This window comes from Anguilla rostrata, chromosome 5 (assembly GCF_018555375.3).
Source record: "Anguilla rostrata isolate EN2019 chromosome 5, ASM1855537v3, whole genome shotgun sequence".
Classification (NCBI taxonomy): domain Eukaryota; kingdom Metazoa; phylum Chordata; class Actinopteri; order Anguilliformes; family Anguillidae; genus Anguilla; species Anguilla rostrata.
The window spans coordinates 42,929,728-42,944,276 of NC_057937.1; the positions used below are offsets into that span (position 1 = coordinate 42,929,728).

The following is a 14,549-nucleotide window of genomic DNA, read 5'->3' on the forward strand; positions in this document are numbered from 1 at the left end:
TTTAAAAATAATCTGCACATCTGTGCAGCCGGTGGAAACATAACACTGCTGCACAAGCTGCTGATTGGAGTTACTGAATTGTATTTTATTTAGACCACAAACCACCTGGTGCCCACAGCAGCTTTTGTGTATAAACCCAGGGTGAGGCAATGCTCGTTATGGATCAATGTAGTGAAGTGAGACTGATTGGGTAAATATACAGCTGTGAACAGAAATGATAAATGTAGCTTTCTATACATTTATAGAACACGTATTGTTAGTCTCTATTTATGGTTAATAACATGTTGATATTATTTTGCACTTTGTAATTAAAAGATGAATCATTACTAAACATACAGTCGTTGCAACGAAACTGCAGTTCAGTATCATCTGACCTCACTAATGAGATTTAGCATGAGATAATAAATTGAAGTGCGAGTTCATTTCATTCAAGATGTAGCGAGTCCATTTTGAACTTTTCTTCGGTGGCGTGTATTTTTTTTACCAACGTAAGGAAGACACCTGAAAACACGATGAAACACGCATTTTGATTAATTGTGTTGCCGTGTGTGCTCACAATAGTCACAAAAAGTCTTGAATTTCAAAGCCAGTAACTCAATGCAGTGGGGGTCATCTCAACCGGATGTCACAAGTACACAGTATGCAAAATTAAACGTAAGCTTACTGACCAATTTTTTCTGGGTGTTTTGGTTACCTTTTCATTTGTCCACATCTTCAGAAGTGTCACGTAGTATTTTCACTGAAAGGTTTGTTTAGTTTCGTGTCTTTAAATAAGCGTCCAGCTGGAAAACCACAAAACAATGCACAGAACATTGTTCTATGTTCAAGGCAGTCTTCAACAAATAAGCAACTGCACTCTTTGAGCGCCCTCTAGTGAATTTAGCTGTAAAACACACTAAACGACAGAACTTCAGGTTGGATATTTTGTTGACTTGTATGCTTAATCATAATTACAAAAATACTCAGACGGTATTGTGTCTTAACCCAATTGATCAGACAGTGTCAAAGATATAAACCGATCACAAACCCACTCAGCATGCCGAGTGTGTTTTCATGACATAAGGGACAGGCGGGTATCAAACAGTGCTCCTCCCATTATGGCCAGTATTTTAAAAACGTGTTTGTCATCAGCAGGCTGGCTGATCAAGGCTAGCTTCACACATATGAGCTGTTTTACTAAGGCCTTTAGGATGTACCAAACATTTTCATCCATTTCAGAGCACCACAACGTTTGAGACATTAATGTTATGTAAATGAAAGGAGTCATGTTTAATACTTGCTAATACATGCTATGACTGCTTGAAGTCTGCAACCCATAGACATCAAAAGGTGCGGAGTATCCTCTCTACTGATGCTCTGCCAAAGCTGTATTACAATTCTGTTTGTGGGGTATGAATTGTGAATTGTTTGATTACAAAGTATTTGTAAGTATTTGCAAATAGTCACCTATCCAAATGCTAACAATTCCTTGAAATACTACACTTGAAACTTTTAAATGATAATTCCTTACTATGAGCTGAATGTTTGATGATCATTTTAAAAACATTAGATACAAATAGACTTAATCAACTGTCATTTCCACATTGTGCTTTTATTTATTAAGGTTTGGTTCACCAGGCACTGATCTACAGTTGGTTCAACACATGCAGGAAAGACGTACCTCCTGTGTAGTTATCCTGTGGGTCTGATGACAGAATTTAATTTTTTATTTTAGTTTCAAAGATTACCAGTAGCGATTTCGGTTGTTTAGTGGACTAGTGGTCTAAATTGAAGATTCACAGCCAAGGTCATTGTTTTAGGCCTATCCCAGCCACAAGCTGCATCTTCTCAAATGAATCACCGCCTTCTGCCAGATACATTTCATTGACCATGTTTCGCCTGAATTTCCAGAGGTCTCTCCACTTCCTCTTTTCAGCAAATCATTTTTTTTCCCACAGTGTTTGCTCATATGAGCACTGCCCCATGTCACTGAAAGGACTTACTCTGATGGCTGACTGGAGCCCTTTGTATGGTTGGGATTAGCTTGAATCCGATCCTCTTATTTCTAGGTCAGGCGGGACGGGGCCCTGGCTTTGTTGAAATGGCCGCCCCAGCCCAATCATTTCTACTAGGTCTATATTTAATACTGTGCTTTTGGCATTTCTGTTAGCACTCTGTTAGTGTCCAGGGAGGATCTGGGTGTCCATTTTTTCCCCTCAGGCTGATGAAGCGTGTTGCTGCGATGGAATAGGACATGCACGTATTTGTAGCTGATTGTTACAAAATGTAAAAAGTGGAAGACACAAATAAATAGGAAGCAAAAACCATCCTTGTTTTTACTTTTAAATGCAAATTATTTTTAATCTCTTTTTTAAATATGTATTTTTTTTAAACTGCCCTTTTCGCAGTTACACAATGCATGTTTGAAGACAAAAAAGGACTGGCAATGACCACTAGAGGGGGTTGCTGCCTATTTAATTAGCTCTGAAATGCCTTCAAATAATAATAATAATAATAATAATAATAATAATAATGCCTGTACAGGTCATAAGTAATAAAAGTTTATTATTGCTGTAGTACAGTGATTTTAAATATATATATTTTAGCACATCTCTGTGTTATTCCTATTTTAGCTAACAGGACAGTAGATCTGATGTGGGCCGGTATTGGATCCCCACTGCAGCTGTGAAGGGCAGTGTAAATATGTGTCAGGTCTACCCTTGCTTTTTTATGCTGGAGGTTATGTCACTGTGATGCGATGCTGCAAGCTAACCTGGAGAAATTAAACAAAATTTCCAAAATAAAAATAATCTTACACCCCACTGGCCATGCAATCCTTGTGACCAGAGGCTGACCACTGAAGCCTAAGCTCATGGGCTTTCCTTTATTTTACTGGGTTTAAGCCAACTGATTGTAAAGATGAACATACTGTTTATCATTGATTTGGTATGCATTTCCAGGACTGACCATATTTTCTTATTGTGTTTATTGATCTTTACAGTAAAATTGCAATCACTTAGCAAAAGCTCTTATCCAGAGCAACTTACAAAAGTGGGGACCATCAAACATCTGTTAGTCTCAGGGATACTAAAGTGTGATATCAGGAAGAAGGCACAGAAGGCCTTTTTATAATCAATAAGCATAATTTAAAAAAATTATTGTAAGGAAATAAGATACCACTAGACAGATAACATGTCTTTACATGGCTATACCTAGCTGTTGGGAGATTCTGATGTCTCAAAACTGCACGCCCCCATGCAACCTGGAAAAAGCATGGAATAGGAATAGGATAGGAATAAAACCAGAAGAGAGCTGTGCCACAGATCCTCAAAGAAGTCAGGGAAGACAGCAGGAATTGGCGGCCAACTCAAAAGCCGCAGAGACGTTAAGAAGGATTCGAATGAAGGAGAGAGAAGCCGCCTCTTCAGGGTAGAGCTCCTTGCTGATGGGTTGCTTCTGCTGAGTGTTCAGCCCTTTAGCCAGATTATAAGGATTTAGGAGGTCATTTGAGAGAGTTGGTTGAGAACATCACATTCAGGAGTTTTGGCAGGATAGGGAAGAAGAGAAATGGGACAATAGTTCTGGGTGACAGAGGGCTCAAGATGGGGTTTCTTGAGCCGGGGAGTGACGCAAGCTTGTGATATGACTGCAGGAACATATCTAGTGGATATGGATGATTTAATCTAAGAGGAGATTAATGTGAGGGTGTCAGGAGAAGTATTTATGGATGGGTTCTAGGGAGCAGGTAGTAGACAGTACAGTGGTAGAACAGGAGTTGAGAGAGGCCAGCACATGTAAGAGGAGAAAAGGCAGAGAGAGGGTTGGTGTATTGTGTGGGGAGAGGGTAAGTGTTTTGTGAGGAGGGGATTGACTGGTGTGTTGGAGGAGTCCCTTTTGAAAAACATGTTTTGAATGTGTGTCTTGCATGCAACCTAAGCTTCGTGTGAGGATCTTTTTTTAAGTTGTAAATGGAACCTGGATGGTTTGTGGATTTACAGGAAGCAGAGGTATAGAAGGTTTTCAAAATAGAGTCGGCCTTGATTGAGTGCAGACAAGTTGCTTCCCAAATAACTATGCTTCAAGACTTGTTCTTCTGTCTCTCTCCGAAATTACCTTTCAATCAGAGTGAACCGAGCCATAGTGAGTAAATTTATGAATTCATTCATTCACATATAGTGTTCACTCAAACAAGGCAACAACATCACACACATCACAAACGACATAGTTTCAGATTTCCAATGTCTATTTATCTCAGCACAAACTGAGGTAGAGGCTGGATTCAACCATTTCCAGTGTTCCCGCCAGCACTGGGTCCATCAAGGTCGGGTTATCCTCAGCTTAATTGTTTTGTTAAAGTGTTTCCCTCGTATTCTCTTCCATCTGCTCTGCCTCTTCTCCCTCTCTCTCCCTCTGACAGCTGACAATAGCCATTTCCATCTGGCTTTCACTCTCCAGGCTTTAAACCCTTTTTTTGGGTGGGACTATGGCGATATCAAAGTAGATTTACCTTCAATCACCATTTATTAAATCTCTATCCATTTAAAACCACAACTCCCCAGGGCCAAGTGCATTAAGCCTGATTATAGAAGGCTGGAGAGAGTAAAGGGGGTCTATGTGTCAGCCGCCCTATAGAGCGGGAATCTCAGCTATCTTGTTAGTCACAAGTGTGGCATGGAGGTAAGGATGAGATAGGGAAGGAGCTCCCTAAGAGGTCTCCTCATTTTTTTCTTTTAGGAGGGTGGGGTACCTTTTTTTATACCCTGTTTTATTTTTGGTTTTTGTCCTTGTGGTATGTCGGTATTTTTCTTAATTTGTGGCTGAACGCTGGCTCCAGGACAGAGGAACCCAGGCCGAGCAGATGAGGGGCGCAGCTCCCTGACGCATTCCTGGGGTCACACATGGAGAACAGAGGCTTCGGTGGGAAGAGGCAGAGCGGCTCTTTCAAACGCACCTCCATCAAGCGCACCACTTCTGGCTCACAGAAGGTAAGGTGGCCCGGCATGCCGTTACTTTCTGCTGCACCTCGATGAAGTTACAAGTGTTCCACAGCAGACAGGGGATTCATTGTGTGTAGGATGGTGTGGATGAATTTGAAAGCTCTGCTTTATTTCTTTGGGGACCAGGTGTAGGTTGCTGGTGAGCCAGTTCATCCTGTCAGGAAGCATCTCTTACCCTTGTGACAGAAGATAAACTGTAATACATTTAATGCAAATGATAAAATGTTTATATGTACACACCAAAAAGGTAGAGAGGTCCAGACTAGCAGAGTGTAAATATTAAGATATCGTAGCGATCAAGTTCCACTCAAGTTCCTGTTTGCTGTGTTTTATTGACCAATTTTTTGGCAAAAGATGTCTTTGTCAGGGTGATTACCAGTGATCAGCATAGCTCTTTTACAAGACTAACGGAAGACAGGTGAGACAAAACCATGTGACATGAGAACATATTCAACATCTATAGAAATATACATCTCTCATATGTACAAAACAAGATAACAGAATCTCTTAATACACACTGTACGTGTAAATTACAATTATAATTATGCTAATAATTCACTATGCGTAGGCTTAGATATTGAAGCGTATCAACAAGTGTTTGAGATTTAATAAGTTTAATATTGTTTCAAGAACCTTTTAACTCTTCACAACTCAGTCAAAAATGTTCTTGGTATTTTTACAGCAGTCAAAAACCAGTGTGAATTAACAGTGATCTTGTTGTAGTTTAACAATTTTGTAGAAATAAAGGGATTCAAGAGCTAGAATGTGAGTGTTACGTCAATAGAGACCAAAAATAACATCCATACAAACAGAACCAGGGCTGGCAGGTAGAGTTTAGCCCCTCCCACCGATTTCCTCTGGTTACAGCTGGCCATGGTTCTGAAATACCCACCTTTCATATATATATATATATATATATATATATATATATATATAACAGAATTGATAATGTATTGTTTTAGGACTCTATATTAAGCCAGTGTTTGGTATATGCTACTATGCTATCAAGTTTACTTGATAGTACAATAGCATATAATATATGAAGCCATGAACTAAACCTTAAAATATTTAGTGTTAATTCAATTTAAAGAGAGTTTGTATGAAGTAAAAAAGGGATTTAATGTATTTTTTAGTGTAAAATCTACTACTTAGCGTGTGCTAGTACATGTATGGACCTCCTTCCTGCTTTTAAACAAAAAAACAGACAAAAAATGAAGTGAAAAAACTATCAGCACTCTCCCACAATAAGGCACAAGTAGCGCTGTACCAATATTTTGTTACTCTGAATTAATCCAATTTTGGAAAGCTTTTTTTTTTTTTTGAAGGAGACGAACACTGTAAAAAATTTAAACCAATTGTTTTCTAGAAAATTGGATTCAATCCCAAAAATTTCATAAATACCCTAGGTCAGTTGTGCAGTTATTTGGATTATTCTGCATAATCACTTTAAAAAACAACCAGATTACACTAATTACCATTTCAAAACCTTGTCAAATGTTAGTATTTTGCCAGCTAAACTCAGCAGTAATGCAATAAGCCTGATCTGTTTGTTGTTCCCTGTTACAGTGTATGGATTTTTCTACAGGTTTTAAAATTCTGGCTAATTTGCCATCCCTGTGTTGATTATGAGAAATATTAAAGGCTAGACTGGTAGTGCTGGGGTCAGAGGATAAGATTCATAAGCCACACTCACAGACTTGTTTAGGAACTGTGGCCATGCCCATTACACTGTGGGCATAGCTCAGGGGCAGGTGGCTACTCAGGTGGCGCGTTGGAGACATGTCTTCTTTCGACCAGAGGATGCGTAGTAGCAGGGGAAGATCAGTAGCTACACCGGCATTAACAGCTAAATAGTAAAAATATGTGTAAATATTGTTATGATCTTTAAGTCATCCATCATTCATAGAATTCCTTTCTTGAGATAGAGATAGCCTGCAGTCTGAATATTGTCGTATGACTGGTGTGTTTCTCATCAATATATATGGCATAAGTTAGTATGTTTGACGTACATGTTTTCTATACCACATTTTCAGGGGTGTGTGAAAATTTACGCCTAATTGGTCCAACTGGCTAAAAATAAAGCTACAATAAATAAATGATTTTCAGTTTGTGAAAAGAGTCTACATGCTAACCGGTCTCACATCTGACCCAAGATCAGCTGGTAATGGCAGAAAGACAGTGGAGCCACGTGAGTGTAGGACTCCGCTATGGCCATTTAATCTCTTGTAATGGCCAAATGAGGACTACATCAGCTGAGCTAGGTTAATGCCTTTTGTTCTTACTGTTATCTGCTTTCATGTGATTAATGGAATATAAATGTATACTTAAAAAATGACTGATGAAGGAAATAAAAAGCTTTGGTAGATTCAGATATATGTGTGCATTTGTGGACGTGGCCCAGATTCTAATGGACAGAACTGATACATTACACATTTCGCAAAAGCCACCTTTTCGGTTTCTTTCACATCAACAAACCATTATCTCTGATGTAGCTCACTGGAATGCATATTAGTATATTATACAAAAACATGTTTCATCAAACTAGAATAATCTTGTGATTTCTAGATGTCATCCATTTAAGAAAAAAATAAACTAACAACTCCTTTGTGCAGTTGTTGCTGAGCTATATAATTGCATCATATTTAGCATAGACGAAAAACAGTCATTATCCTTCCAATGATCATTTCATAAATTCAATTAGCATCATTCACCTGCAAAACATTTTCGGGAGGCAATGATTGATTGGGGCATCCATAAAATATGAAATCTATAGACATTTGTACTAATATCACAAGTCCAGCATGTGCCGTCAAAAATACATGCAGCCAACTTTATTTTCATTCAGTTATTGCACGAGAACCCTGATGTAGAAATATAACTGTTGCAGGCAATTGTTGCAGGCACCACAATTTAAACCATAGCATGCTTATTGGACAGTGAGGCTGGGAATAACCTGCTAATCACAGTCCCCCCTCCCTGGGTAAAGGAAAAATAATACATCTCACTGATGACAATCATGTAGCGTTTTCCCTTGTAAATAAATTAATTATAGACATTAATTACATTGTTGCTAATCAAGCATGATGCTGGTCAATTTGTATTTTACATTATTCTATTGCATATCCCAGAACTTCAGAGGAAATATAATGATTTCATGTTAGGGTTAGGGTTAGGCAGTTCATATGACAGGTGTTCACCTTGTACTGAAAGGTTTGCATAGGCATAACCACAGAGTAGAAGTACCATATTCTTATGAATACTACCTCCTGTAATCCCCACCAATCCTTGCAGTTTGCTAAAACTGACCCGTTGTGTTTGAATTTGAAACTGAAAATTGCTACTGTGCCCAGTGAATGAAAGAGGAAAAGAAGAAAACAGAAATGAAGGCTTTGCAGGCGTGATGTGCCATGTCCTGCGTACTGTAGATTTTGAAGCTGAGAGCAGTGGTGCATGGTAGTTTACTGATAGTGCTAATTCTTGACCAATATTGGAGGTGCTTTTGATATACAGTGAGTGCTCTGGCACAAAATGGATGCTGTGCTTTACCCAGGTGGGTACTGTATATTTGAGGTGATTCATGTGAGCTTCCCTTCCATCATTCATTGTGAGGGGCACATGAAAAGTACTACATAAATACAACCCAGAGACAAATAGTTTTCTTTATTTTTTCTACATGGACCCATTACAAACAATGAACTGAAACAATACACCAAATTGTCACATTTCTTACAGTGTTCATTTTTATTTTACTAGTTTTCAGTAGGTTGTGTGAGACAAACTTATTCAAATTAAATGATGCAGTGCAATGTGGGTTTACTTAATAGGGTCCTTGGTCTGTCACCTACACCAGCGCTGAACTACTCTTAATACTCAGAAATGTGAATGACAGCTGTCTTGTATTATACTTAAGGCTGTGAAAAGTATCTTGCTTTTTTCCATTATAGATATGTACAATATTTCAGTTATATATAGATTTATGAAATTGTTTGATAGTATTCATTGTCCATATCTACACAGCTGCAATGACCATGAATCTTTTAATAGCGGAATTTACCCACTCACTATTACTCTCTCGCTTCTTCACAACTCATCTCATGAGAGAGCCCTTAAATGTGGTTTCATGAGTGAATTATCTTCAAAGACAACAATAGAAATGTTCTTAGCGACAAGCCTGTCTGAACTGGAGTTCTACAGTATGTTGGGAGAAAGTCAAAAACTGTGGGACTTTGTTGTTGTTTGTTTTGTGGTATCTGAAAGACAGACTCACTCAGTAAGTGCAGTCCCTCTCATTCTTGTGTCCCCACTTGATTGGCAGCTCAAACGGCACTAGGCTATCCCCGAAATTCTGGAACCCATTTCATAATTAGAGGAAGAGAGAGAACGGCAGGGCTCCACAGGAGTTATGCTTGTAATGCTGTTCGCTGCATACTGCTTAGTGGGTGGGCTTATGCTGCCATTGTGAACAAGTGAAATTGAATGTCTTGTGTGCCATGCAAGCAGGGAAGGCTGAAGCTCAGTATGTCTCAATATGACTGTAGCTCGAATGCAACCTGCCTCCGTTACACTGCAGAATGCACTACTGCCAGTTTGTCTTCAGCTTTTTATTTGGGGACTACAGATACTGATATGCATTCATATACTGCATGTCATTCTGGATAAAAGTGTCTGATAAGAAGTATATATATATATATATATACACAGTATCTACATACAGTATATGACTACATACATATTCATATTTATTAATAGTTGTCCAAATGTAATTGACTGATTAAACAAAGCTAACTACTGTGCATACATGCTAGGTCCTGTGGGCCACAGTGTCTGCATGCATTCGCTCAAACCATGCACTACACCACCTGATATCACTAATTATTGTACTTGCTTGATTCAGGAAGTGGGCTTATTAGTAAAATCAGGTGATACAGTGCATGGTTAACACAAATACCTACAGATTTTGCCCTGCAGGACCTGGAGTTGATTAGCCTTGATCTAGAGTCGGCAAATGAGTCATAAAAATATATATTTATTTCCCAACATTTGGACCAGACCAAAACATAAACCATAGCTTTGCCTTAAAGTTTTAAAAAAAATGGTACAGAGGCCATCTGACAGTTTTAACTATAACCTCTTTTTGTAATTCAGCTTCCGTGTACTCCCAACCTCCCGCTAATTAGCCCCCTGGGCCCCTGCCCCCCACATACACATACACTGTTGGCTTACAAATTTATCTCATGACTTTTTCCGGTCCTAGGGGTAACTGATGGCATGTGATAGCTAACTGCATTTTCAAATCCAGGAGTACAATTGGTCTTTACATAATAAAACATCAAATTTACTAGAAATGTTCCTGTTTAAGAATAAGGGACAAACTCTCCAGGCATGCGCCTGACCAAATTGTGCCCTTTATCAACTTTGTTCAAAACTTTCCATGAACAGCGTGCTATAGAAACAGTAAAGTCATGTCCTTTTCACATTCAACCCACATTCCTCTAGATTCCAACCGAAGGTTAACCTCTGTCTAATAGCACACCTCAAGAAACAAATCCAGTATAGCTTGCTGAAAGAAAAAAAAACACAAAACACAAACCCCTCCCCAGTTTTTCCTCATTACACTCCATTAAAATCCAACGCATTCAAATCTGGGCTCCCAGACGGGCAGATTGAATTAGCCAGACCTTTCATCTCCCCCTCGCTGCCATCGCATTCCACATATCTCACTGACTGCACTGGTTCTGTTCAGCTTTAGTTACGCTAAACTTTGATCAAGCTCCTGCCAAAGGCCACCGAGGCCTTTTCACTGAGAGAATGGTCAGTATTTCATCTTCCAATGATTAATGCACATCAATCTGTAATCAGAACTTGAGATCAATATTTGTATGAAATCTATGTATATATATTAGACGTTTTTCTTGAAAAAAATATGTGTCAACAAAGGAACCCATTGGAAAATATGTATTTTGGCATATTGCAAATAAAAATGTCAAATGTTTTTACCTGGCTTTTTTTCATATGCTTGATGAGCTTTGCCCAATCAAAATTTGCTGGGTTTCACATTCTTATTTCAGACTGAGAAGGCTAACTTTATAATTATATTGGTCAATATTCACTTCTTATGTTTGATAATGACAACAGTATTTTGCCACTTTGAGAATAGACTGCTGCAGAGTTGTAGTTTAATTCAGGCACATGGTGCTTTCTGGTGGCTGACCTGCTGACTTTTTGACCAGAAAAGTTGGGGCCAGAGCTCTTCTTTTAGCACAGTATTTGTTTTGTGCAAGAATGTGCTCAAGTGAGAACCACATGATCATGTTTGCCCGGGAAATAAAGGACGACAATATATTTTGAGCTCTGTGAATTGAGCTCCTAATTTGGGTACTTATATCAATGAAAGTAGGTGATACATTTTACAGCATGACTATTTCATTTAGGTCTGTAGACTGGTATGTTTACCTTTGTTAATTTCTGGAACTATTTCTGTTCTTTCGAACAGTGAAATAATATACATTTCTATTTACAAATATATTAATAATACTGATAATATGCAAATATTGGGTCAATGAAGAAAAAAACATAATGTGTATTAATATAATCATTCATTGTGGTAACATTAATGTAATTAACTAAAAGTGCAGCCCAGCTGGGGTCATGTGATGTATTTCAGCAAAGAAAGGAGACTAAGGGTTGTTTGGGAAACATGCTTCTCGAAGAAAATGAAGTGAACAAAACCATTCAGGAGAGACCGAGTGATCACAGTGGTGTGAAATACAATTGAAAATTTCATATATGCTTTCGGCAGATGTGAACATTGTAACCTAATGAAACAGCAGTAAAAAAAAGCAGCACAAATAGTCCTGTTAACAAAAAAAAGTAGTTAATCTGTTTTTCATGTTTCTTGAAAATCTGATGGACAAATTCTCCACTTAATTTCAAACATGTACAATTGTGTTTTTGTGCTAGTGATGTGTGTTAAATACTGGATACCCAATAGTTCTTTAAAACTAGCTGTTTATTGTTCATGAGCTGGTGGCAGGTCGTGCCTTGCGTAGAGGAGCTATATCTAAGATTTTAAATGCCATTAATAATGAGTGTGCTTTACAGTGCTTTAAATCATAGCGTTCATGCCTCTGTGGATGCAGTATTTGTTATCTGTAGCTGTAATTAACAGCAGTCAACATCTATTTGGGGCATGCAACCCCATCAACCCTCATCCCTACCACGCTCATCTTTCTAGCTGTAAGACTAAACTTTTGCTCTGAGAAAGGTTCAGCTGTAGTTTCCTGGAATGTGTAATGATGAACATGCTGTACATTTCATAGCTTCTGAACGTCAATGAAAGACATTCTGAAGACAGCATGTTCTGGTGATATCACAAAGAATAGCAGTTTCATAAATGAAACTGTAGCATGTTCACTCTAAATTCAAATGCCTACCATTTATATAAAATTTGATTTAATTGTGCTAAAGGACAGAAAATGACTTTTTTTAAAAGACACTGGTGTATACAGGCATATATGCAATATCAGTTTGACTGTTATCATTTGACAGGTTTTCTTTATAAATTAGTCTAGCTATATAGCCATCTTAATTCTTGTGAGCTATAGATGTTCTGTGCTGGACCATAAATGTCTAGTGTTTTGGCAGATTTGGCTTGTCTCAATAGTTTTATTTGTTGAGCTCCAATGCATCCTTCATGGGGCAGAATCACTTACACTTGTATTCCAGCTGGTGAATTTTGAAATCACAGGAAAGCATTGCTGTTTGACTGTAGCAAAACGCAGTTTGCTCATAACCGGGCTGGAAAAGGATTGGAACTGGGTGACCTGGCCCACTCAAGCTCAGTCATGTCTTAACAAGGAGCCCTTTAAATAGAACGGCTGTGTCCAATTGTTTCAATTATGCAAATAGGGCCTGAAATCAAAGCAGTGGGGCAGGGTGGCACTTTCCAAGAGGACTTAGAGAGCCATCGTTTTGTCCTGTGTGTGTGTGTGTGTGTGTGTGCATGTATAGGCGTGAACGTTTTTGTATGTGTTTATGTGCATGCATGTGTGTGTGCGGGAGGGAGAGAGTAACAGAGAGAGATAGAGAGAGGGCATGTATTAGTATGTTTAATTTCCCTTCCTGTCTTGATGTCCTCTTGCCCTTCCTCAGCGTCCCTGTACACAAGGACACTATCACTATCATTCCCCATGTTGCACTGGGAAAAGAAATGCTGAGATGAAGAGAAAAAAGTTCTCCAAGAGTGGAGATTAGGGGGTTGGCTATCAAAGTAGATTTGTTGTGCCTTGTTCCAGTGGGGGGATGAAAATACCCTCCAGGCATGGGGACTGGGGTCATGGGACTAGAGGATTACCTTGAACTGGAGTCATAAGACTCAGTCAAACAAAGAGCCCGCTCACATGTTCATCATATGAATGCGCCCCTCATAAAGTGATGAACTTTCATCTGTGTGGGGTTCACTGCGCGGGGTGGACAGAGAGATGTCGGCTGCAAAGGACCCTCAGAGAGTGAGCAAGGGGAGCTCAAACCTCACTAAAGAGCCCCTCTCTCACATCCCTCCCGGCCTGACCTCCACATGCTCCGCAGGTAAGATGCACTCTTGCTGGAATCTGCAGTGGTGATGGAACACCCCGTTAGAGGAGTCTCTGTAACCGACATTATGTGTATGTGACTGACACATATGTTCACGGTGGGATCGGCATTTCTCATTGTTTGCAAAAAACGAATTAAAGAAAGGTGTGAATATTGATTTGCGGAGATTTATCACAGGAGCTGCAAATAATTGTTCTGAATGATGACAGTACTGTTTATGTTGTGTGTTACATTTGAATGATGAACAGTTTGGTGATGGTACTTGATACTGCAATGTATAAGAATCAATCGTATACTTGTGTAAAAGTTTGAACAATTGAGAAAACTTAAAGCTTGGGAAATTGAACTTTATTTTCTGTCAAAATCCCTGATCATTTTCTTTAATTAGCACTGTTGAGGGCTATTCTCAGTAAATACAAAAACACTTTGTAGTTATCCATTCACTTGAATTTGAGCAATTTACATATATTTATCATTATAGTTTTCCGTAAGAAAAGGAGGGTTGTGAGTTGTTCTTTCTACTGCTGTTCCCAAACCTCTTTGCCAACCATACAAAAATTCCTGGAAAGCTCTCTTCAGAAACTTTTGGTTTTAATTAGGTCTTGGCCAAGCACAAACGCAAACAGATACTGCTTTGGATTGAGTTTATTTTGGCATGAAACTTGGAAAAAATTCCTTCGCGGAAAGACTTAAACTGTGATTACAAACACAAGCTTTTGTCAGGTTTGTTTTGGGCAAATTCAAAGAACAATGCTGATGTTCCTGAAGCTGGGGTCTCATTTTATTTGCTCTAAAACCTCTGAGCATAGCACATTGTAGATGTGCTTTATGAACCGGGCTTTATGTAAGTGGTTTTCACCCTGCAATAATCAACCATAGCAGTAGCTAACAACTGTTTCAGGTCTCATGGATTTTATAACGTTACTGTTACATGGTGGTACTGCGCATTCATAGTGTGCCTGTTGGCTGGCACTCGCGTAT

General features: G+C 38.8%; 1 protein-coding gene across 1 annotated transcript in view; it reads left to right on the forward strand.

Annotated features, from left to right (window-relative positions):
* The first annotated feature begins 4,817 nt into the window (after nucleotides 1-4,817).
* trpm1a (transient receptor potential cation channel, subfamily M, member 1a) overlaps nucleotides 4,818-14,549 on the forward strand; it is a 36,609-nt gene continuing 26,877 nt past the window's right edge. Inside the window, exon 1 of the mRNA XM_064336343.1 lies at nucleotides 4,818-4,964. Coding sequence (XP_064192413.1) covers nucleotides 4,878-4,964 — 87 coding nt within the window. The 5' untranslated portion in view covers nucleotides 4,818-4,877. The remainder of the gene's footprint in view (nucleotides 4,965-14,549) is intronic.